The sequence below is a fragment of the Lonchura striata genome, chromosome 2 (genome assembly GCF_046129695.1).
Source record: "Lonchura striata isolate bLonStr1 chromosome 2, bLonStr1.mat, whole genome shotgun sequence".
Classification (NCBI taxonomy): domain Eukaryota; kingdom Metazoa; phylum Chordata; class Aves; order Passeriformes; family Estrildidae; genus Lonchura; species Lonchura striata.
Window position 1 is genome coordinate 75,929,310 of NC_134604.1, and position 23,628 is coordinate 75,952,937.

General features: G+C 36.0%; 1 protein-coding gene across 1 annotated transcript in view; it reads left to right on the plus strand.

The window, feature by feature from the left end:
* GPC6 (glypican 6) overlaps nt 1-23,628 on the plus strand; it is a 726,722-nt gene that overhangs the window by 375,808 nt on the left and 327,286 nt on the right. The window contains exon 3 of the mRNA XM_077781485.1: nt 15,038-15,429. Within this exon, the coding sequence (XP_077637611.1) occupies nt 15,038-15,429 (392 nt within the window). The remainder of the gene's footprint in view (nt 1-15,037; nt 15,430-23,628) is intronic.

Here is a 23,628-nt window from a genome sequence, read left to right on the forward strand (position 1 = left end):
GACTGCTTCCCCATTTCTGCTTCCTCCATGCCATCCCCTCACTGATGGAGAGCTACAACACTGGGTTTTCAGTTTCTACACGCATCTCCATGGCAGCTGATTGGGAGCCTTGACATTCCTGAAAGGTCTTGATTTGATGTAGTCCCCTTTTGTGTGAACAATTCAGGTAACATAGAACTTAATTCTCTATTCTCTAGTCTCTATGATCCTGTGGGAATTAAATAGCCCATTTTGCATCTATTATGGGTAGAAAATTGCTTGCAGGTTGATAGAGTTGGTAGTGAAGTGGCAAAGACTGATGATTATCTGAAAAATTCATATCCTCTAACTAAAAGACTTCACTCCTCAAGTATGGATTCCACCTTGCATGCCTAAAGATTACTTTTGCATATATTTCCAGAAAATTAATGCCTAACTCCTAGTACTGGGACAAGAGAAAAAACACATAAATGCATAAGTTCCTGAAACAATTGCAGGGTTCATATGTAGTCAGTTTTCTGGAATGTTTAAAAACATGTACTATATAAAATTAGTTTCAAGGGCTTCTTACTATAAAGGACAACAATAACAAGTGAACTGTCTCTGTGAAAACTTAATGAAAACAGAAACATTTCTGAAATATTAAGAACTCACTCAATTATGAAATTTAAACATTGTAAATGAACTCCAGAGATATGATTTCAATTCTAGGAATAGATCCATTTATGAGCTGTCACAGTTAAAACATCTAAAATGAGAATACATTTTTCATGTAATTCTAAGGCTTTAAAAGAAGTAAATAAAATGTTGAACTTTATTTTCCAATTTCCAGATTTCAGAGTTAGTCCAGTACACATTTTAGATGCATATACCATGAAATCTGTCCTACTTAGTTGTCATGCAAACCCATCAGCCACTGTATTTTAAATACAATGTGCTCAGAGTACTCACCGTTGTTTAGGGAAGCTAAAAGCATGCAATCTTACCTCAAGGTTGTTCTAGACTCTCACCCATATAACAACTATACAAGAAGCAAGTTCTGCAGAAAAAAAAAAAAAAAAAAAAGAAGAAGGCAGGGTTTAATATTTCTGATCAGTTTTTTTTTTTTAAATTCCTAGAGCATACTCTTTTTCAGTGCTGTCTTGGATTGGAGCATAAAACATCCCTCTGACTTTCTTTGAGCTTTCCCTGGTTTTCTTTATGTGTGCTTATGATGCTTTTTCTCCCCACTCTCTCTCTCTTTCTCTCTCCTGAAGAGAAGTCCAGCTGCCAGCATCTGTGCACACAAACCAGCCTCCAAATTCCTGGCTAACTCACTGAGGTGCTGTAGTTTGTGTGCAATTCATACACCTGCTGCTTTAGCTGTCTGGTTTATATGGGCCTTTTAATTATTTTTTATCCTTCTCCTAAATGAAGGCCAGATATTATACTCACTGGCTTCAGTAGTATTTGTTCACTAAGCAGTCTAGTTGTAATCATTTCATTTTGCTTTATTAAACAACAGAGCTAGGTTAATTGGTATATTTAATAGAGGCAAGTTACAACCATAAAAGTTGCAGGAAATTTTACCTATTTTGCCTTTAGGGGATTCTAATTCCTGTATGTAACACCAGCTGTCATCTGGAGGAATCTTTTTTTAGCACCTGTAAGAGCATCATCCTCATGTCTGTAGATACCTGACTTAAATCTTTGATTTGTAAACACTTTTGCATAGAAGAGTTTGAAAGCACATTAAAAATGGTTGCTCACAAGCTACAAATCTCTTAAGTTACAGCTACTGCATATATTGCACAGCTGGCTGTCATGATGCTAGCAAGATTTTTGCTCTTTGATCTAAAAGAAGTTTAAAATTCAGAGTGTTCAAGATGCTTTTCATGATTGTTATTTCTGAAAATGCTATGAAAATCTTCCCCACCATCCAAGCACCGCCCTCAGAAGATGAACTTTGAGTAAAGTTGCCAGCTACATGCTGAATGAGTTCTTTGCTATTTTTGCTTAAGCCAGACCCTTGCCGATCTCTGCCTATTGGTGCCCACTTAATATGAAATAGTTGGAGCACTGCACAGCAGCCAGATGCAGAAGGACACAAAAACTACATTGGCAAATGATCTGTCAAGTGACCCATGAACAAAATCGAGATTGAGTTGCCCTTTGAAATAAACCTATTTGAATTTTATTATCTCTAGAACACCTTGTGTCTGTAATCTTGTGAAAGGTTAGTATTCCATCCATCAGAGCAAGATTAGAGCTCTAGTTGGTGCCTGTGCTTGATGATAACTGAATGCAGCAGTTGGGGCTGGAGGAAGGAGATTCATTACCATCAGCAGTTCAAAGAAAGATTGGGTAAACTTGCTTCGTGTTATAGACCACATACATACAGGTCAGGATAGCAGAAATGAAATAAGAATATCAGCAAAGATTTCAACCTATTAAAAATAATCTAAATGAAGCAATATTACCTTATTCCCATTCTTTTATTTCATTCCCATCCTTTTATGTCACAGATTAGCTGACCCAAATGGCTGCTGCATACTAGACTGCAATGTTAGTCGCTTTCTCAATGCATGTCTCAAGAAAAAGCTAAGACTAAAGGAGTAAATGAGACAATAATAAAATAGAAAGATCCAGGGCTCATGACCCTCATATGCATAGATAGAAGTGAAGAATACAGATTCTGTGATGTAAAATTAAAAAAAAAAAAAAAAAATCTGTTTTTACTTATTCAGAAGTTCTTCCTCTTCTAAATCTGTTTAAAAAATTGATTTCTCTACTTTTATGTCTTTTTAGAGCTTACCTGACATTTTGGAAAAAGCGTTAGAGAACAGGCTTCTTTTTCCATGTCCTTGTTTGCCTGAACTTTCTAAATTTTATATTATGCTCTGAATTATATATGTGATTAAATTAATAACATTGATGACCTTACTTCTTGTATTAAAAAAAAGAAATATGATTAAATTCTTCATTTTCCTGTGTCAAGTCCAGGCCTAAGCATTGCTTCAAGAATACAGAAGTAATTCAAAGGATTAAAATGTGTATATTTTTCTAAGCCTTTAGTTCCTCTTGGTGGGTCTGGATTTGTGCCTCTGGCTTTTCTATCCGTGCAGAGCAGACCATGTATTTATGTTCTCACATTTGGCTTTGAAGGATAACAAGAGGCCCTTTGGACCTGATGCTGATGTATCAGCCAGCAGCAAAACAACACGAGACTGAATTTTTTATTTTCTGTCAAACTTCTTAACTTCACAAAAGAAAAAGAAATAGAGGGTAGGTCTGAGGTTTTTCAGAAACAGAGGTATGTTAAAGCAGTAGAAATAGTTGCTCTGCAAAGTAGGAACCTGTTTACTTCTTAGGTAGTACCCACAGTGTAACAAATTAAAAAACAAATAAACAACCCCCCAAAAAAATAAACAAAGCAAAGTAAAATAATGCCAAAGCAAAATTACATTTTTAATAAGTTATGTTAATGTTCAGATTATAAAAAATCACTATGAAAATTACTTTCAGCTAGATTAGAATTACTCAGAGCCTGTGATGGGTATATAAATTTTGAAGGCTCCTCAGAATAAGTAAAACTATTTAGAGGAGGCCAATTTTAAAATAAAACCAGGTAGTAGCAACAAGACGAAAAAAAATGCAGGGTATTCATGGTGTTATGAAATATTTCAGTATGTCTTGATGCCAGAGAAAATAGCTGCTGTTTCTGTGTAATCAACAAAAAATATTTTTCACTATCCTCTAGTAATAGTTACATTTTCAGCTACTTAATTGACTTATACTGAATTAAGTGACTTATGGTATAAACTATGCCTAATGCATGATATTAATTAATGTTCTTAATTAATAAATATGTATTAGGTAGGCAGGATGATACCTATTGCAATTACTGTGACATTGAAACATAAAAAATTCAATTAAAATGTATTATATATGCACATATTATGAGCAAGTCTGAGTGAACATATGGTCTTTGCAAGAAAGGGATGTGTGACTAATAAAATAATGCTTCTTCAGTGAAAATGGAGAATATTTTCTAGATAATGGGTATACAATTTAATGCTGAACCCTAATATAAAAGTCACCTATTGGAAACACATTTCTAATTACATGGCTTGTAAATGTGGAAGCACTTAAAATCTAAGACCATCCAGGCTACATAAAATTATAACGTACTTATGAAGTTTATTATTATGGCAGAGGACTAGGGTAATTAGTCTCACCTAACATGTAAAATCCCTAACATTTACATTTTTCAGAAGTTATTGGTGTTTTATTGTGAGTTTGAAAGTCCTTCCACAATTATTAATGTCCTCATTAAAAATGTTGAATGGTGTCTCAATTAAAAAACAGGAAGCATGTTCTCTATTATGTCCTTTTCAAAGGAATCCCCATTTCTGTTTGAAATACACTGTTTGACCCTTATTCTGTGAAATGTCTGAATGTTTCTCCCAAATGACTAAGCATATATACATTAGGGAAACTAATAAAGAAGGAAGTTATTGCATAAAATATTTTACAACAATCTCTTAAAATAAGTATTCATTTTGCTTCTTTATTTCACCAGACCTCTAAAAACTTTAATCTTTCAGATAATGCAGCAATGGAAGACCTAAAATCACCTTATCAAGCAATAACATATATCTTTTTACATGCATTAAATGAAAATACTAGCCCTAATCAGTGGGGTTAATACAAAGGACAGGTTCCTTCAGGATGTGAAGAGGAGGCCCCAGTTAAAAACCCAAGACAGACTTCTTATCTAAATCCTTCTTTCTTTCCTCTCCTTCTTTCTCTCCCCATGGAGAACATAAAGACAGAGCAAGGCTTCATGCTGAGGTTCCTTGCTTGGGTATCTGAAGTGAATCAGTGTGTAGCCTGGACCTTCAGTTTTTGAGGCCCTTGTTCTTCCTGTGTGCTCAAGGGTGATGGTTTTGGCAATATTGATAGACTCCAAAAAACATTTGGAAAACTTAAGTTGAGCTCTCTTTGTATCACTTTGTCTGTTTCACTCAGTTGCCATTTCACTGCTTCTCTATCTTCTCTCCAACTATTATTTTCCTCTTTAATTTTGCTTTCCTGATTCACCTGTACTGTCTCATTTCTGCTTATCCTCCCTTATTTTAAGGTTTCTGCAGTAGTTTAGTGCAGGAAAACAAGTACAATACCTTTAGTCACTGCAGGTCACCCTAGCCCCTTCACTGCCTGCTGCCCAGTTGGATTGATCAGCTTTTCAACCTTTTATTCAAATCTCATCTCAGAGGGCTGTAACTCAGCTGGTAAGATTTTATAATTCACACCACAGCATTATTGTTGTGGGCAAATAAGCTGGAGTAACACCCAAATATTACACAAGGAAATAGTGTCCAGCAACAGTTCTAGGGACTGAATGAAAAGCCCTTGCCACCAGAAGGGTGCAGTCTCCACTTCCAACTCAGGAGGAAGCATTGGACAATAATGTGGAAAACGTGACCTATGTCTACACTTCACCATCAAGCTCTCAGGTAAAAACCATGTAATGTGAGGATTATATATATCAGAGAGAGGGATGAGGACTGTACAGCAAAGAAGGCAGACAATAAGGTCTCAAGATTGCAAAGATGGAAGAAGCAGTAAATGGAAGAGGGCCTGGAATTCCAGTGACTTCTACCCCTACCAACAGACAAATAAAAACACTACACAAAATCCAGAAATAGTTTCTAAACTCCTAACTCCCACAAAACCCTAGGAAGCAGTGAAGTATATAATTTGTTTGCTTAGAGAGTAAACAGCTTGTGGGTTCATTGAAATATTCTTGTTAATATGTTCAATATGTTCAGCAACTTATCAGCACACCAGCAGTAGAAGGACAAAACTTTGGTGTCCCTACATGGACATATCCATTTAGGTGGAAACATCATATGCAACACAGCAACTAATAAATGGAAACAATTCTTCAAATAAACTTAGCCTAGGAGTTTTAAGGTCACTCTTGTGTAGTTCAATCAGATAAAAATTAGGTTATATAGTTTGAAATCTAACATAACCCTATATACCAATCTTGTAAAGCTAGTTTTTCAGTTCATTGTGCCGTATCCTAGCAGTTTCTTTATGACTAGAAAGCTTTCCCAATAGACAGCCTTGTAAGAGAAAAAAACATTCTGTTGAGAAGGTAAGTCAGATAAAAATCAATCATGCAGCATCTTGATCCAGTGAACTGATGTCTGTAGATGAAGATTTGTGTTGACTTTAAAGCTATTCAAATACTGACTTCATTTTTTAATCCCTGATCTTTGAAACATCCAGGTAGGAAAGTTTATTGACTTCACAAAGCTCCTTAGGGGACCCAAGGTCTTTCTACCAGCACATGAATGCAGATCCAGAATCTGAAAGACTGTTTTCTTCTAAAAGTAATATATCTATTTTTTTTACATTTGTAGTTTATTTGAAGCCAACTCTGTTATCCTTAACCTTATCCGTAATCTAGGATTTTATGCATTGCCTTGTTTTAAGTTGCTGATTCCTCAAATCTGATCTCTAGGACCATTGCTGGTCTTTAACTTTCCTGCTATTGCCTTGGGAAAAAAAAAAAAGTGAAATTATCTCTCCAATAAACTAACATTTAAGTTAGCTTAATTTGCTGATACAAAACTAAGTTTATTGCTTCAGTGAACTTTGAACATGTGGCACAACTTACAACAAGAAATTCAGTCATATTGGCATTATATCAGTAACAAATAGTTATGTGCTCAGTGTCCAAATAGTCAAGAAACAACTGGGAAACCAGCTGGGATTTAAGACTGCTTGTCCTTTATTGTACCTGGGGTTCTTTTGAGTGTAGGTGTAGAAAAATTGGATAAGCTCAAAAATAGGTAAATTTTCTTGGAGGTAGCTTTATATTTTTTGTTAGTAGTGGTAAACCATAACAGAACTTATTAGCTGCATTCAGAGGTGTCTGGATAAACCATCAACATGACTTCATTACCTCTTAAGGTGCAGATATAGTCAAAATTGATTTTATGTACATAATCATTTCCATAGTCAGTCAAACTTCAATCTGCTCTTACAACAGGCTTCTGCTAGTTAGCTCAAATAGAAGTCTTAGTAGTTATTTCAGTAGTATTTGTCTCAGGTCAAACATCTAAAGATTGTGGGGTTTTTTATGGAAGAAACTGATTTCTTTCTAAATACTAAAATGAGCCTTCTTCAAAAGGGGGAAAAGGTGAAATGAGATCGAAAGGCAAACAGCAACAGATTTACTGCAGTTACATTATATAAATAAAACTGTGCAAATATGTTTTAGCTCTCGACACTTGCAACTGTGACATGAAAGTAGCTGCACTTCTAATTTTAAACATATTGAGATGCAGCCAGTTTGATCTGTTTAAACCACACCTTTCCACACTGGAATTCACACCTGCACTTCCTACTGAGTACTTCACTGTATGCATCTAATCCACTAAATGCTTCAGAAAGCAACTCTTTCTTGATGCTAAGTAAGGCTCAAGAAATTGTTTTCAAATACCTCAATGACAGTTCTGTACAGCAGTCTATTCTGTTTAAAGTAGGAGAAAGAAAATAAAGACACAAAGCTAAAAGAGGTGAGCAAGCCCTCTTCAATCCCAAGACTCCTAAACCCAGGCTGAGATTTCTGCCTCCAAAGCCCAGTGTCACTGCTGTCACATTGTGGCTGATCACCCCATTATAAATGAAAGTCAATGAAGGTTTCAGTGTTTTCCTCTGGCCAGCCACAGGGTCCTTCCTCATGTGTGACTCCTTCCAGCAGTCAGTTCAAGTTGACTACTCTGAGAACAGCTGTGAAGGCACACAGTGACTTCAGGGCCACATTCCTCCCCAGGAAAACTCCCGTGACCTCTGAAGAGCACAGGAGTCTAGTGATAGCAAATACTGCCTCTGATTTCAGACCTGCTTGTCAAAAAATTGCCTCCTTTTATTTTTATTTTTTTTTATAGACTATATAAACTATCCTGAATTAATTTTTATCTAGACTGTAACATGTCAATTTGTTGTTAATTTTTCTCTGTTTCTTCTGGCCTATCTTACACTTCTTTGTATTAAGAGTCAACAAACTTTTAATACGTTTAGAAGATGGTTGTGGAACATAGGCATGGCAAGGAATTTTCATACAAAATTTTAGATGTTAAATCTCTTTAACTATTGAACGGGGTGTTTAATAGCCTCTAGTGATATGTAGCAAAAAATGGTACAGTCTCTATATTTTAAAACAATTGTTGCACCGAGTTTATATATTGTTAATATTTTCATGAAAGCTTTAAATGTTTTTTCAGAAGAAACTGTGGTGACTCATGAATCTTTCATGAGGTGTTATGCATTTTTATGAACATATGATGTAAAATTGATCTTTCTGAAATTCACAAATATCCATGAAGTGCTACACGTCTCTCTTTGGTCATGGATATTCATGACAATACTACTTCTGTAAGCATTTAAATACCCTTTCATAAATATTCTAGAATGTAATCTTCAGATGGCATGTAAGATTTTGCTTACATTTTATGAGCACTTCACTTGGGCATTTTCCACTTGATAATGAAAGCAGAGCCTTCAGGGATACTTATTGGTGTATATATAAATTATGTGTAAAACTATCTCATTGCTTTGTTTTTATTCCTAGTATTTTCTTTCTTTGTTATTGCTCTAAGTTCAATTAATTCTTTGAGGGCATCTTGAGAATTTCAGGTTTCATATTTACATCCAAGGATATATTATCAGTATAAAGTACCACATGCAACAGAATCAAGATTCTAGAGTGCAGTAAAGACTTCAAAAAGGATATGCAATGTCTAATATTCCTCGTGTGAAACTTATGTGTTTCAGCTAGTTGCAGTGTCTGTACAGTCATAGGCAGGATGAAGTCTCCCTTTCATGCATACTCAAATGACCTTTTGCAGTGAAAGAACAGTAGATTTAGCAGTGAAGGTTGCACCTGCATCCCCTGAAGTTGTTGATAATCTTCTTATTGATTTTGGTGTTGCAGAATAAAGTCTTATAAGCCTTTATCGATGCATGGAATCAGCTTTGAGAAGATGACAGATCCTTTAACTCTGTATTAATGTTAATTTGTACAACAGATCCTTTGTGCTTTGGCATTACATAATGCCTTAAATTCTTTGTCAAATTCTTTCCAATTCTGATAATGGCATTTTATGTATAAGAAACAGCATAGTTTTTTTTCCTTTTTCATGCACTGGATCCACCCTGTCCAACCCAGCCCATCATAGCTGTGTTTGTGTTTCTTTCCCATCCTCATGTCCCCCATTTTAGCTTAGGACAGTCCTGTTTGCATTGTCCCTGTGCTTCACAGTGGGGAGTGGTTAAGGGTGAAGCCTCAGTGGTTTCCCTCCCCCTGTATCTCATTCTTTTCTCACAATATCCTGACCCATAAAGGGGGAAGAAGTCACAGACTCTGGATAGGAATCAGGGAGAAGATCACAGTGAGTTACCTGCTGTTACCAAGTCTTGCAGTAGTCTGAGAAATGGAGGGATTAAAGAGGGAAGAGACTCTCATCTTTACTCACAACCTTTGAGACTGCACTTCTAAAAAATTTAGCAGCATCCAAAAGATTTTTTGGATTAAAAAGATTTTTTAATATGTTATTTACAGGTCTGGAACAGTCTAAAAAGCTATCCATTAACAGACAATTTCACACATACCTAAAACATAACTTGATTATATAAATCACCTATTCTGAAATTTGCAATTATAGGGCACATTTATTTATTTGACTTGTATTTCTTGGCTTTAAATGGAATGTATATATATTCAAAATTAGCTAAAAAAGGAGAACAGTTTTCAGCAAATATCATCACTCTGCAGATCTTGTTTTTTTCTAATGGAAGATGAAATTTGTTTCCAAGTTGTGACTTTTGAGTGTTTTTAAAGGTCAAAGCTATTTTAAAATTAGTTATTCAGGCTGACTAAAAAGTAATACCAGTGCACTGGTAGCCTTATGCAAGCAATTTGTTTGCTCTGGAATATAAAACAAATGTAATGTCAAAACTGAGGAAAAAAAATAATCTGCTGTAAATACTCTCCTACAGCATTTTTTTTTTCTCAATCAGGAAGTTAAATTGAGTTCTTTTTGCTTTGTAAGGTTAGTTATTGTTTAAAGAAAGCCTCCAGAAACCTAAAGCAGTTGGAAAATGAAAGGCATAAAACCCATGGACGTAAATTTCACTTGAATTTCCTTTAGATAAATCACAGCTTTCACTAATTGATGCCATTGTGAGTGGGATATCTTTAAAGAAAGAGGCAAGAATAAAGCCTTTGCAACAAGAAATATAATGATTTCACCAAATAAAAGGATGAAGATTTCACCAAAACATTTTTGTTTCATTAATGACTGCCTGAACAAAGAAAGACAGACAGAAATAGGATGCTGGAAAAGGCTGATGCTGGTATTTGTAATGAATGCAAGTATCTGTACCTAAAAACCCCCCAAGACTCTTTCTCTCAAAAGGCATAGTCCATTTTCATGAATTCTGATATTCTCTTACCAGCAGCCTTATTAGGACTGGGAAGTTCAACAGTTTGCAATAAAGTTAGATACACCAAGTGTGCACAGGGTGTAAATACATGCACATCTTCACAATAAGTGGTAGATCATGGTAGAATGGTAAAGACTGGTAGAATTTACATATCTAAATCCTTAGAGTTCTTGGAAAAGCAAAGCCCCCACAAAAGGAAAACAAGGCTATGGTGGGGAACTGCCAGTAGGGTTTGGGTGTTATTAGTCAATGGTAGATGAAATCAGGATGTCATCCTGAGCAGTGTTCTATATAAAGAATGATGTAAAATCAGGCATATATCTCTGTCCAGAGCTCTGTGCAGCTGAGCTGGTTTTTTCTCAGCTAACAGTGTATCAGGTGCACCATAGTAAGTCTAAGGTATCAAATTCTGCTAAAAACAGAATATATGATAATTAAATGAAATTATCTTTTTTGTCTTTTTGGTCTTAGAGCTCATTAATATATATTAGGTTTTAGGAATTAGAAAACAAACTCTTTCAAGCTTTGCATCTTGTTCCACAGACAGACATTGCTTTTGCTTATTGCAGAGGAAAAGAAAATGCAAATGAATTTACCAGGTTGGGAATGATCATAGGATATCCACTCCAACATAATACAAATCTGTGTCTGTAAAAATTGCCTCTAGGTATTTGTGCATATATTTTGTTAAAAGTAATTATTACATCAGTCATGCTGCAATATTATCCCTAATCTTGATCCACTGATTTACAGTGACTACTAGTTATCACTTTGGAAATAGACCAGGTCCCATGTTGAATTGTATTACGGTACTGGTTTCCCTATGTCAAAATAGCATGAGAATGTCAACTTGCAGTTGACAAAGTACTGTAAGAGCTAACAAGACATTATTTTTAATCTGTTAATGGTTCCTACCTTTCAGTAATGGACTCTAGCAATTCTGCCCTTTCACTTTGTGACTGAGTTGTCTTATCATGGCCAAAATATTTTGAAACAATTCAGACTTCATTTGCAGACTGTTACTATCTATCTTGAATCCTAAGTTTATAAGTAATGTTTAAAAATGAAAACTAACTGAAATGTGATCCATGGACTGGAAACCCACCATTTAAGCATACACAGAGCATGTAATGGCTTGCAATAGCAATCTTCTCTCCATCTTTTCAGTATCTCGGTGTGCCTTAGACCTTATTCTTTTCAACTACCTTGTAGAAGTGAACAGGCTTCCTGAGATACTTAGGTTAATAAATTAAATCTGTATGCAAACATGTTGGCAACAAAAGACATACATAGGACATATACTGTAAAATGAATGAATCATCACTTAAAATTAGGAAAAAATATTTCCAGCATTAACATCACTCATGACAACCTATTTTGGCAGCAAGAAAAAAAATCACAAGATATATATTTTAAAACACTGCACAGCTCTGTCTCATATAGATTCTCCTCTCCCACCCTAGTACTTGAGTGCCTTCCAGAAGCACATTAAGCAACATGACTAATGTCTCTCTCATCTTCATTCTTTTACTCAAAGCTGAAAAATTACATTAGTTTTCAAAAACTACCTGCAAGTTGATGAAACATCATCTTTGCAAAGAACATAAATTTTTTACATTACTGTGAAGACCATGGCAAAATTCAACCTTTGCAGAAGCACACACAGTTTCTACTGATGTCAGTGAACAAGTGTCCAGTTATGCCAGGACACAATTTCTATACATAAGCACTGCAAAGCAGACTACCTTCTTGATATATGAGAGATTTGCAGACTAAAACAGCAAGCAATCCTTCACAGCAGCGTTCATTTTGCTGGATGTGAGTTGATTGAGAAATTAGCACTACATGGGAGATCTCTTTCTGTCTGGAACTAGGAAGGTATCCAATTTTGTAGTTGCTGTTGATTTATTATTCTGATCCTGCATGGGGTTACTGATGCAGATAGCTCTCTTAACTGTTTTTTGTGTCAAAGTGTACAAAAGATTGCACTCCAACTTTTTAATGGCATAATTTACCTTTAGCAGTAGTTCTTGAAGACTAGAGACCTGTAAGAAGACTAAAAATTAAATAAATGTGCTGTTGTTGAGAGGACATTAGCTTTCCTACAGAAATAATATGTATGGTTTCACATTCGGGACTAGCATGAAATCTCTACTGGAAATGTGTATACCACAGTATAAATAAAGATTGTGACCAGCATGGACCACATTGTGTTGGATGCTGTACAAGCAGAGAATAAATATCTACCCTTCCCTGAAAAGTTTGGTTGGCTTCCAATGAGCTGACTATGAGACTGCTAAATAATACACCCACACAAAGAAAGAATAAACTAATAATCTCAGACAAGAAGAGCTGTCAGCAAACTCAGTTAAGCTTTGCTGTGACTGACTTATGTGGTGTCATGATCCTTTAAAATAGAGAGTGGGATTCCCAGTATAGCTATGGATTGTGAGGAGCCAGCATGTGAGTTGTTTATAGCAGCCTCCCAGCATATATAGGCTGTTGTCATTCAATTGCACTGGTGGGAAAGCCTGACTCCAGCCTTAGAACAAATTTTAATTTGAGCCCCAGATTCGCTGCCCTGTTTTTGCTTTCTGGATTTTGTGACTAGAGAATTAGATGTATTCAGCAGTGCAGTCAGTGTGCATTATTTCTGGGAGAAGAAATGCTGAATGTACAAAAGAGTAATCATGGTTATTTAGATGTCAAAGACACCACTAGATCAGGGCTAGCAGTGAAAAACAATTTTTTTTCACTTTATTCTTAAACAGAAGCCTATATGTTGTAGAATTCTAATTATTTTATTTGGCAACAAAATTTTTATTGTGGATGTCTTTTTTTTTTTCCTTTTTTTCTTTTTTTTTTTTTTCCTTTTCTCTACATAAACTATTTGGAAAAAGCATATCCATTCCAAGTGCAATTTAGTCCTTCTGAAGAGCTGCAGTTTTAATGACAGTTTAGACGTTGATATATTTATTAGACTACATTTTCCCTTTAATAAATGTCTTGATGTAGCAAGTATGTTCTCAGTGTTCTGTGAGACGTTTCCATAATAACCCCTTTCCAGTTATCTGGGAGATCAAAGGCTGCAGCTCTGCACAACTTTTGCCAAAAATAAGAGATTATTTTCTTACTGAGTCTTTGTAGACTGGTCCACAGTATTCAATGGATTATGCTTTCATCTGATCACAGTTGCAAACCCTCAAATTTAGTGTGGATTTTTTCTTGCTTAGTCTTAATTTTTGCCCTGTCTTTAACATTGCAGTGGTTCTGCATTTTTGTAAGTCACTGTAGCCATAGCAGTGCCTTGTGTTAAAGGACTACTCACATCATAGCATTAGCCAAGAGTGTGAAAAGTCAGCACATCCCTGCAGTTAGCATACAGATGTGTCTATGGGCAGCGACCACAAATTAAGAATCTGGTATCCCAGACTTGGTGTGTGATGAATCCTGCTTCACTGCAAATCATTTAATTGTAGCAAATATATATTTTGCCAAAGGTTTGGCCATCACTGCCTTGCTGCCTGCAATGCTTCATTTACAAACCATAGCAGTTACAGTCCTCTTTTCCAAGAAGATTGACAGCAAGCCATGTAAAAAGATGATATCTTTTGAAAGCCAGGAGATATTATGCCTGCTTTGGTCAGCTGGGTTTAAAGAACTGTTGTACATGCTCAGTGAATTTTTGGGGCAATCCTAAGTACCATATTGCAATTTAAAAATCTGAACAGAAGAGATGATTACATATTTCTACTTTATCCCATGGGCTCAGTTTCAGTAAGAATAACTTCCACAAGTCAAAATTTAGAAATAGTTTATGATTTAGGCCTCAGTAGATAAAAGGCACCAAAGCAGTTGGCTGAATCCTTTCAAGAAAACCTTAATGCTTGCATCTCCAAAATAAACAACCAGCACAGACTGGAATTAGTAGGATAGTTGTGACATGACTGGTGGAGGATTCTAGCACTGCTCCTCAAGAGAGTAAAAAATTATTAAAAATACTAACATTTTTTACCATTACTTAGACATGTGACAATTTTAAGAAAGATCCTTCTCATTTCCACTGAAGTTTCTTTCAAGTTCTTTTCAAGAATATCTGCAAATAAGAGTTCAGATTTATTTCCATGGTTTGCTTCTATACCGTAAAGGCTTGATCAAAGTGGAATCCAAATTCTAAAATCATTAAATTTTCAGTTAAATCGTCATATTAGTGACTTTACGTTTAGCTTAGAGGATTTAGTTTAATGGTTGTGGAGGGATTGCTATGTTCAAATAGTATGTGAAGAAGTGGAACTACCCTCATTGATGTTCTTTTAAATGGGTTTTTCTGCCCAGTGTTATAGGTTCTACATCTTTCAATTGTGATAGGGAATTCAGTTTATTCTCTATTTTTCTTTACTTCTAAATAGATCTATTTCCTATCCAAATGATGAATTTCACTAGTAAAGTGCTGTGGTATCAACCTATTAAGACAAATTATGGGTTAGGAATGCAATAAGAAGACCCTTTATACCTTACTATTATGGCCACTAACACCTGCTGGTTTTCCCCGCAGAGTTTTTCCGAGAACTTCTGGAGAACGCGGAGCGATCCTTAAACGAAATGTTTGTGCGGACGTACGGCATGCTGTACATGCAGAACTCTGAGGTGTTCCAGGACCTCTTCACGGAGCTGAAGCGCTATTACACAGGAGGCAACGTGAACCTGGAGGAAATGCTGAACGACTTCTGGGCTCGGCTGCTGGAGCGGATGTTCCAACTTATAAACCCCCAGTACCATTTCAGTGAGGATTACCTGGAGTGTGTAAGCAAGTACACAGACCAGCTGAAGCCCTTTGGAGATGTGCCCAGGAAGCTGAAGGTTCAAGTGACTAGAGCCTTCATTGCTGCACGCACCTTTGTTCAGGGGCTGACAGTAGGCAGAGAGGTTGCAAACAGAGTATCCAAGGTAATCTAAAATCAGGGTGGGGTTTTGGTCGCTTGAATTTGTTCTTAACTTGCCAGACAATTGAAATCTGTCTTTGTGCTTTTCTTTCTTCTTTTCAGTACAAGGAAGTGTTTGGTTGGCTTTTGTGCCTACCACTGTATCCATCCTAAATTCATAAATAGGGACAATGGTTGTTTTCAGTTCCTTCTGGGGATATTAAGGCAATACTGACTGGAAAGCAAATCTCTGTGCTTAGGACACAGTGAAATACCAATATACAACAATGTTATAGCATGGTAATGATTGTCATTTGTAATTCAAAACTGGCTACATATATAAAAGATGGGGATTAGATCAGAATTTAAATGTTTCAAGCAAATTTATTCTGCTGTTCATTAGGAAAGTACAGCCCTCACAGCATTCATTCATCATACAGCTGGGTGATGGATTTTGTTAGAAATGTTTAGTCATGTTTCTGATGAGAAAATAGACAAACAGTGACACCTCTGAAGCTTGAGCTTTCCCAAAGGATGGTTTGACTCACATTTATTTTAGTTTTAATTATTTATCTATGCAAATATTTATGACAATTATAATCCTTGAGGGCTTCACATAATTAAAGAAAAACACATGCAAAAATAACCCATCTGGGCACCACAAATGTGCCTGAATGACTTTCTCTTATACGGTATTTCAAAATCAGGTATATTTTTCTGAATTGTTGTTCCAGCTAGACAGTTGCTCTCTGATCTTGTTATTTCACAGTTCTTGGAGTGCATTTGGACCTTGAATTCTGAAATACTTTAATGAGATCCACTGTGAAATGCTCAAATACTCACTTCTGAACAATAATTTTGTGAATAATTTGGATGCTTGGCCCATCCAATACTTTCCCACATTTACAAACCTAAGCCACTCCTCTGCCTCAAGAGAACCATCTCATTTGCTTCATTTAAACCCCATTCAGAAGGTGAGGTAGAGCCAATACATTGTACAGTAGAGTGCAACTCAAGTACTCAACAAGACAAGGCTTTTAAACATTTCTTAACCTGTATTATGTGATATTTTGCAATTACAAGTTGAGAAGCCATGGAGCTAGAAATGTAGGCAGGAAGCGAGACCCTGATTTTATGTCTAGGAGACTGCATGGGAGAAAAATGTCATTTTGAACTTAAAATTCAATAGATGAGATATGTGATCCTTGCTAATCAGCTAGAACTAAAGTCTCTTCCTCCAAGTGCCTTCCTGAGCTTCAGGGTTGCCTTTCTTTGATTTTTGGCACTGTCAGTTCTTGCAGTCTTTCTGAATGGTGTCAGGGTATTGCTGTGAAACCCCAGGCTGCCTAATCTATCTGGGGGCAGATGCAGCTTTTTAGCCTCCAAACCTGCAGAATGCATATATCTACAGCCCCAGATTTCCTTGAAGAACAATGATGTCCCCGTGGGTCAGGTTATAAGTGAAAGTACAGAGCTCTCATGTCACTGTTGTCAGCAGGCATTAAGTCTTGCTGGATCAGACTGTAGAGAGTAAGCTGTGTAATTCATTTAATAGACGCATAATTTGTGAATCCCTCAAAGATTAAGGTTTTGAATTTTCTGCTGAGATGTCACTTTCCCTCTGTACATGGCTGTACAGAATGTGCAGGTGTCTCCTCTGTCACATATCCAAGAAATGTTTTCCTCTCAGCCTCTGGGCTTTGGGTACATAAGTCCACTCAAGAAAAGGGTTTATAACAAGATCATTAAATGATCTTATGATCCTATAATGAGAACTTCTAGCTCTGCAATGATACAGCATGTCTTTTCGTAGTGTCGGTTGAACATGATAATAGTAGTGCAATAGGGTTTCTGTTGTTTTTTGGTTTTTTTTAACATGAATGAAACACTTTAAGCCATTGTTAAAAGGGTGGTGCAAGACACAACAGTGTAGACACATAGTGATGCTCCATTAGACTGTGTTCAGTTTTTGACCCTTCTTGTACAAAAAAATAACATTGATAAACTGAACCAGGTTCAGTGGAGGCCACCATTATGATCTGGACTGTATTACCTGTACTTGAGCCTGTGGGACTAGGTTTTCTTCCTTCTGGAGAAGAGGCTACTTCAAGGGCACAGCAGTTGCTCCTGGTGCCTCTAGGGAGGTCATTAAAGAAATGCAGCAAAGCTCTTCACAGTGGGGCATGGTGTGATATGATGAGTGTGAGTTGAAGCATTTCCTCTTGTCCAATCACAGCAGGCCCTAATAAAAATCCCATCCCTATCTTTCTTATAAATGCCCTTTAAGTGCTAGAAGGTTGATAGTAAGATCTGCCTGAAGCTTCTCTCCTCCAGGCTGAACAACCCCACATCCCTCATGTCTTCATAGGAGAGGTGCTCCAGCCCACTGACCATTTTTGTGGCACTCCTCTGGGCCCAGTGCAACAAGTCCATATCTTTCCTCAGATGCTGAGAATTCCAGAGCTGGATTTATTAATCCAGGTGGGGTCTTCTCTGAGAGCAGAGTACAGGTGACCTGCTGGTCACATTTCTTTAGGATAATTATCCTGTGGTTCTATTAAAAAAATAATAAAATCAACATTGTGCTTAAATGTAGAATACACTTTGATTGCAGGACTAATTTTGAAATTAAAATCTCGGTGGCTTTATTCATACCCACAGCATATGCAAAACAATTTCTGGCCTTAGGGACTCTGTGTTACATGCAGCCTGGTGAGGCAGATATGAAGAGCCCCAAGTGGCACCAAATATTCAAGATCAATAATTGTCCTGTGGAAAGGCTGTGATTACTCTGAGAATTAATCATTTGTTGCTATATCATAACTGTGGACTTTTATGTTGGTTTATCTACTGTAGAAAATTACAAATCCTTTTTTTTAAACATAAATTTTGAAAGACTACAACCATTTCTTAGAGTTAGCACATAACTGCAACCAAAAATGAGACAGGTAAACATCTTTTGTTGCTATTTTGAAAGTCATCCAAATTCAGCACAGATTTCTTTCTCATTGTACTCTAATATTGAGAGATTCTGTGATAAGGATGCCGCATCTGGATAAGTCAGGAGAAATAAATAAAGACAGAAAATGAAAGGAAGAACTGTTGCAGTTCTTCAATAAAATTCCTTTGTCCATCCTCTGCTCTGGCTGGGAACAGAGGGGGATCTTCTACCTGTAACATCACAAGCTTAAAAGATTTTTTGCTTTCTATTTCTAGACCCATTATTTCACTGAACCGCCACTGACACAGAAAAATGTTGAGCCTACATCTTAAACACCATGAGAAAGAGTGACTAATGAGAAAGTTGGTAACAACATCTCCTTCGGGCCTTTACTGTCTCATTGTTTTCTAGACCATTTCTGTAGAGGGTTGGTGGGTCACACACAAAGGATTTGTTCCCTCTCTAATGTCAGGGACATATCCTTTCTAAAGATGTTTCCTCAGAGAGGTTGTAACATCTGAAAACAATGCAGCCATTATATTCCTTGCAAAGGAGCTACACTTCCTTTTTTTTCAATGAAGTGTATGCTCAAGCACTCTCAGAGGAGACAACACATATCAGAAACCTTTCCCTCTTACAATAGGATTTTGTAGTTTAGCAATTTGCTTTTCAGTGAGGTTATAATTTAGTAAGTCACACTTAGATAAATGGGGAGGGAAGGTGGTTAGGACATCTTATTTTTGTAAATTTTTTTTTAATATTATATTTCAGTTGCAAGCAGACACAGTTGCTTCCATCTGCCTGAAGTTAGATTACGCTGTTTTAGTTGAACAGTATTTTCATGATCTCTATGTACAATTTTGATCATCAGAGATTTTTTAATGTTTTTATTTCTTATTCTAATGCATTAAATTTCTCAGCGCTATGTTGCTATGCTGCTTAAATCTTCACTCAGTGCAGTATATTTCCACTGGCTTGAATGGACCAGCTTGCTAAATTATATAAATATTCTAGAAAGTTATATAGGCATATGAGCAAAAAGTTATTATTTTTTAAATTGAGAAAATTAACTCTTCATTTAAATCAATTTCCTAAAAATATCTCAAGTTGAAAAGGCCCTGTAAAAATCATTGAATCCAACTCCCGGCTGCTTGCAGGACTAAATAGAAAAAAAAAAAAACATATGACTAAAAGCTTTATCCAGATGCTCCTTGAACTCTGACAGACTTCGTTCCATGACCTCTTTCCTGGGGAGGCTGTTCCAGTTAGCAGCCCTCCTCTCAGTGAAGAATCTTTTCCTGATATCCAATCTGAACTTGCCCTGATGCAGGATCAATATATAATATTCAATATACAACATCAGAGCTGCCATTTTGGGTATGTCAAAAGTCTATTTAGTTGATTTACCTCAGTGGCAGTAGTTTAAAGGTCAGTATAGGAGCAGAGCTTCTCAACTAGTATACTTTCTTAAGCTGAAGGTAGTAGATGTTTATGGACATTTTGAACTACATTTTCAGAAATAATCAGTTAAATTTTCTACTACCTGTTTTTTTCAGTACTTTGTTAGGTTCTAAAAACCTAGCTTTTTTGTTTTGATACCTTTTGGTTTAAAAAAAATAGTTTTGTCCTTCCCTGTTCCTCTATAAAAATATAGCATATTAACATGTTTTCAACTTTTTTCCTAGATAAAATAAATAAATAAACTAAAAAAAAACAAAAAACAAAAAACTAAAAAAAACCACCAAAAAACCAAAAAAAAAATCCCACAAGCCTTCCTGACAAGCTCAGATTTAGCATCTTAAGCTGGAGAAGCTGCTGAAAATATTTCTGCAGTTGCTTTCAGTTGTGATTGGCAATAATCTGAAAGAAAAGACATATGCATACTTTCCACATTCATCCTTTACAGTGTCTGAGCTCTGGACACATTGTGAAAAAATAATGCTAAGTTATTCTCTCTGACTGTAGACAAATCATTCTCAGTTATCTTAATAATCCCCTTGAACTGTCACTGAGTGGTACAGGGTGTAAGCAGAAAAACACATGGGGAATTAAAATTCTTAAACAGAAGGGTCCAGGATTTCCAGACCCTGTGTGATTCCTGAAATACTTTTCCCAAATATATTAACAGCTAAATTGCAACAATTATCACTCAGTCTTTCCTTGGGAACTGGTTCTGTTTTATACATGAGGTGTTTGGTTCATAACTCTTCCTCATTTAATGAAAAAATAATCTTCATTGGCTCTTGCACTAAACTTGCCTCACTAGGAGCAGCAGGTGAGTGCAGAATACTTTTATTTAAAGAGATCTAGGGGTTTAGTTATTGTTTGCTAGTTTTTCTTTTCTCTAAGTTTGGCCATTTCATGGTTTGGTTTTTTTTGTGTGAATTTGAGCACTTTCTTCCCATTGTATATTTGGATTAGGAAAAGAAGAATTGTTCTGAGTTTAGCTTTGACTTTCACACTCAAAAATTCATGCTACCAGGAACTAAAGTAGTTTTTATACCAGGAGTAAAGTGAAGCTTAGCTCAGGGGCATCATTAAGAGCAGTTAGTGATTTTGTTAGTGGTAGAACATCAAAGATTTGTGACCCAGCCACTAAGAACTTATTTCATTAATGTATTTAAATATTAATTATCATTTATTACAAAATAAAAAGAGGTTGTTACAATACTTTTCTCATTGTATGGCATAGGCTATATATCTCCTTCTTTTTAAACCAATTAAAGCCATTCATCCCCTGAATATTATTAAATTATGTTAATATCAGACTTCTTATTAGAACCTGGTGATATATGAGCAAAGTGAAATAAATTCAGTAATACAATTATGAGGTTAAACTTAAGATTAGTAGTGAAAACCAGTCTCTAGTAATTGCCTGTGATTACTTCTACTTGCAGAATGCCAGGCCACTGCTTTTCTAATATGCTGAATCAATATTCTTACAAACTCTGCTTTTCATGGTTTATAAATAAACATTCAACATTTTGTGAGAGGTATAAATAAAGGCCAATATTGAATGACACAGTGATTCAGAATGTAATTATTGCAGGGGGGAGGGAATATGACATGGTGATAAGTCAGGTAATTAAAAGCCAAAACAAATTGTACTTTAAGCCTGGAAAATGTGATTTACAGGGCGTGACAGATAAAAAGCTATGTCCTGTATATTTTAGCTTCATTGGCTGAAGAGATTTGGCTTGTTAAAGCCACAGAAGGAAAGGAAATCTAAAAAGACTATGGTTTTCAGCTTTAATCCTCAGTTTAAACTGTTGGTTTAGGAACAGCCCAGCTGAGCAAACAGAGCTTTTATGATTGCATCTCTGTCTGTTGTTTTAAAGCTTTTTTCAGTCACTAATTCTTTGAGTTTTCATTGAGTTAACATATATTTACAAGAACTGGATCACACTGTGACATGAATGGGACCACATTCTTTTTTCCTTTTCCTCTCCCTTGGTGTTCCTCAGGCAGGGAGTCGAAGGATTATCCAGCCAGGGGAGTTTCAGAGCTCTAATGTGTCTGTGGCACAAAAGCAGGAGTGAATTGTATCCACACTTGAGTTCTTTCTGGGAAGTATCCTTTGAACTGAGGTTCAGCTGTGCTGAATATCTTTCCTTCTTTTTTGGAAAGAAAAGGCACATCAACTGATCTAGTTAATTGCACACATTTCATGGAGAAATGAAACAAATGCCTTCCAGATATCCCAGACATACTGCACGTGCACTGTTCTATTTTCCACTTTGTGTGCACTGGAATCATCAGATGTTCCAGAAGAGCAGTTCAGGAGAAAAGGCCTAAGATGAAAAAGCAGCTTCAACGAAAGGAAAAGGGCAGTAGGAGGTCTACAAAAGCTGTGGTCTATGTCCTGCCTATGAGAATTGTCAGATATAATCCAGCCTAGACTCTCCATTTCATATGTCTCTAATTCATCTACCTTGGTATTGAATTTAATAACCCAAGTTTAACTGAGTCATGTTGCTCAGTGAGAAAGTCAGTCTTGCTGAGTATCCCTCTAGGTAGGTCTGCAGTTTGGGTTTATTCCTACTGTGTGCCACATCACACCTCAGAATCCAAAGCAATCCTGTCTTTTTGGATTTTTTGTATCATTCATAAACAGAGATCTTCTGATTGCAGCTCTTTTGCTCACTTTGTGTTTTGGGTTTTGCTCAATGCCTAATGCATAGTAAATACCATTTAATTCAGCTTTGCATGAAACTTCTAATGATAAATTAAGAACTGTAATGAGACTATTTTAGTTTAACAACATTATTAAACACTGTCATGACCCATTAGAAAAATAATTGTTTTAATCAAGGTTTTGTGCAGGATTGCTGAAATGCACATTTTGCACAAAATCATTCAAAATTCTCACATCAGATCTATTTACCATCTACAAAATATGTTGATATGGCACCTGAAAAAAATCTATTAAGAAAAAAAATTAGAACTTTTTCAGAGGCATTCCTGGGAAAAAAAGGATGTATCCTAATGTATATCATGATACGTGGTCAAGTCATGATAAAAATAATGGTGAAGAAACAAAGCTTGACTAAGAGCTGGCTGATACCACTGTATTTAGAAATTCTCAATTAATCTTACAGCAGGTTTTAGATTTTTGCTGTTTCAGCACAGGGAAGTGAAAGAAAATTCAGAGGAATCAAATGGAAATAAAAAGGAGATTAAGAAGTCTGAAGGTTAAGCAATGCAAGGGGATCTAGATAATCTTAAAACTTGCTAACTTTTTAGAATGACTTCTTTTACAGGTTATCTTAATTCTGTGTCAGAGACAGCCCATGGAAGCTCTGGTTTTCAATAATGATTTGAGAAAAGCAATCAATTTTATTTCTCATGTGAGCCAGAAGCAGAAAACAAATCCTAATAGGTTATTTGCCTTTCAGGTTTCTATGGAAAACATTATCCAAGAAACTATCTGTTTACCTAAAATGCATCAGGAATACTAACTGCAATTTAAATTCATATCTGCTTAAGTGTTGCAGCCAACAAAGTTATCAGGAAAATAGTGAAGAAGTCAAATTTCTTTGAGACTTTCAGATAATAGTCTGAAATCAACAATGTGGATCTAAGTTAAATTCTCAGTTATGCAGGGGTCAGTTACAATTGGCTTCATTGTCTGCTTAAGTCTTGCATCTCAAAATATATCTCAGACAAAAAAAATGGTGTGAACATTGGAATGCAAAATGAAGAACTTAATTGTCAGGAAAATAATTCTGGTCATCTGTGAAATTTTAAACTTTCGCATACTCCAGTGTCTGCTTCTTATGGGAG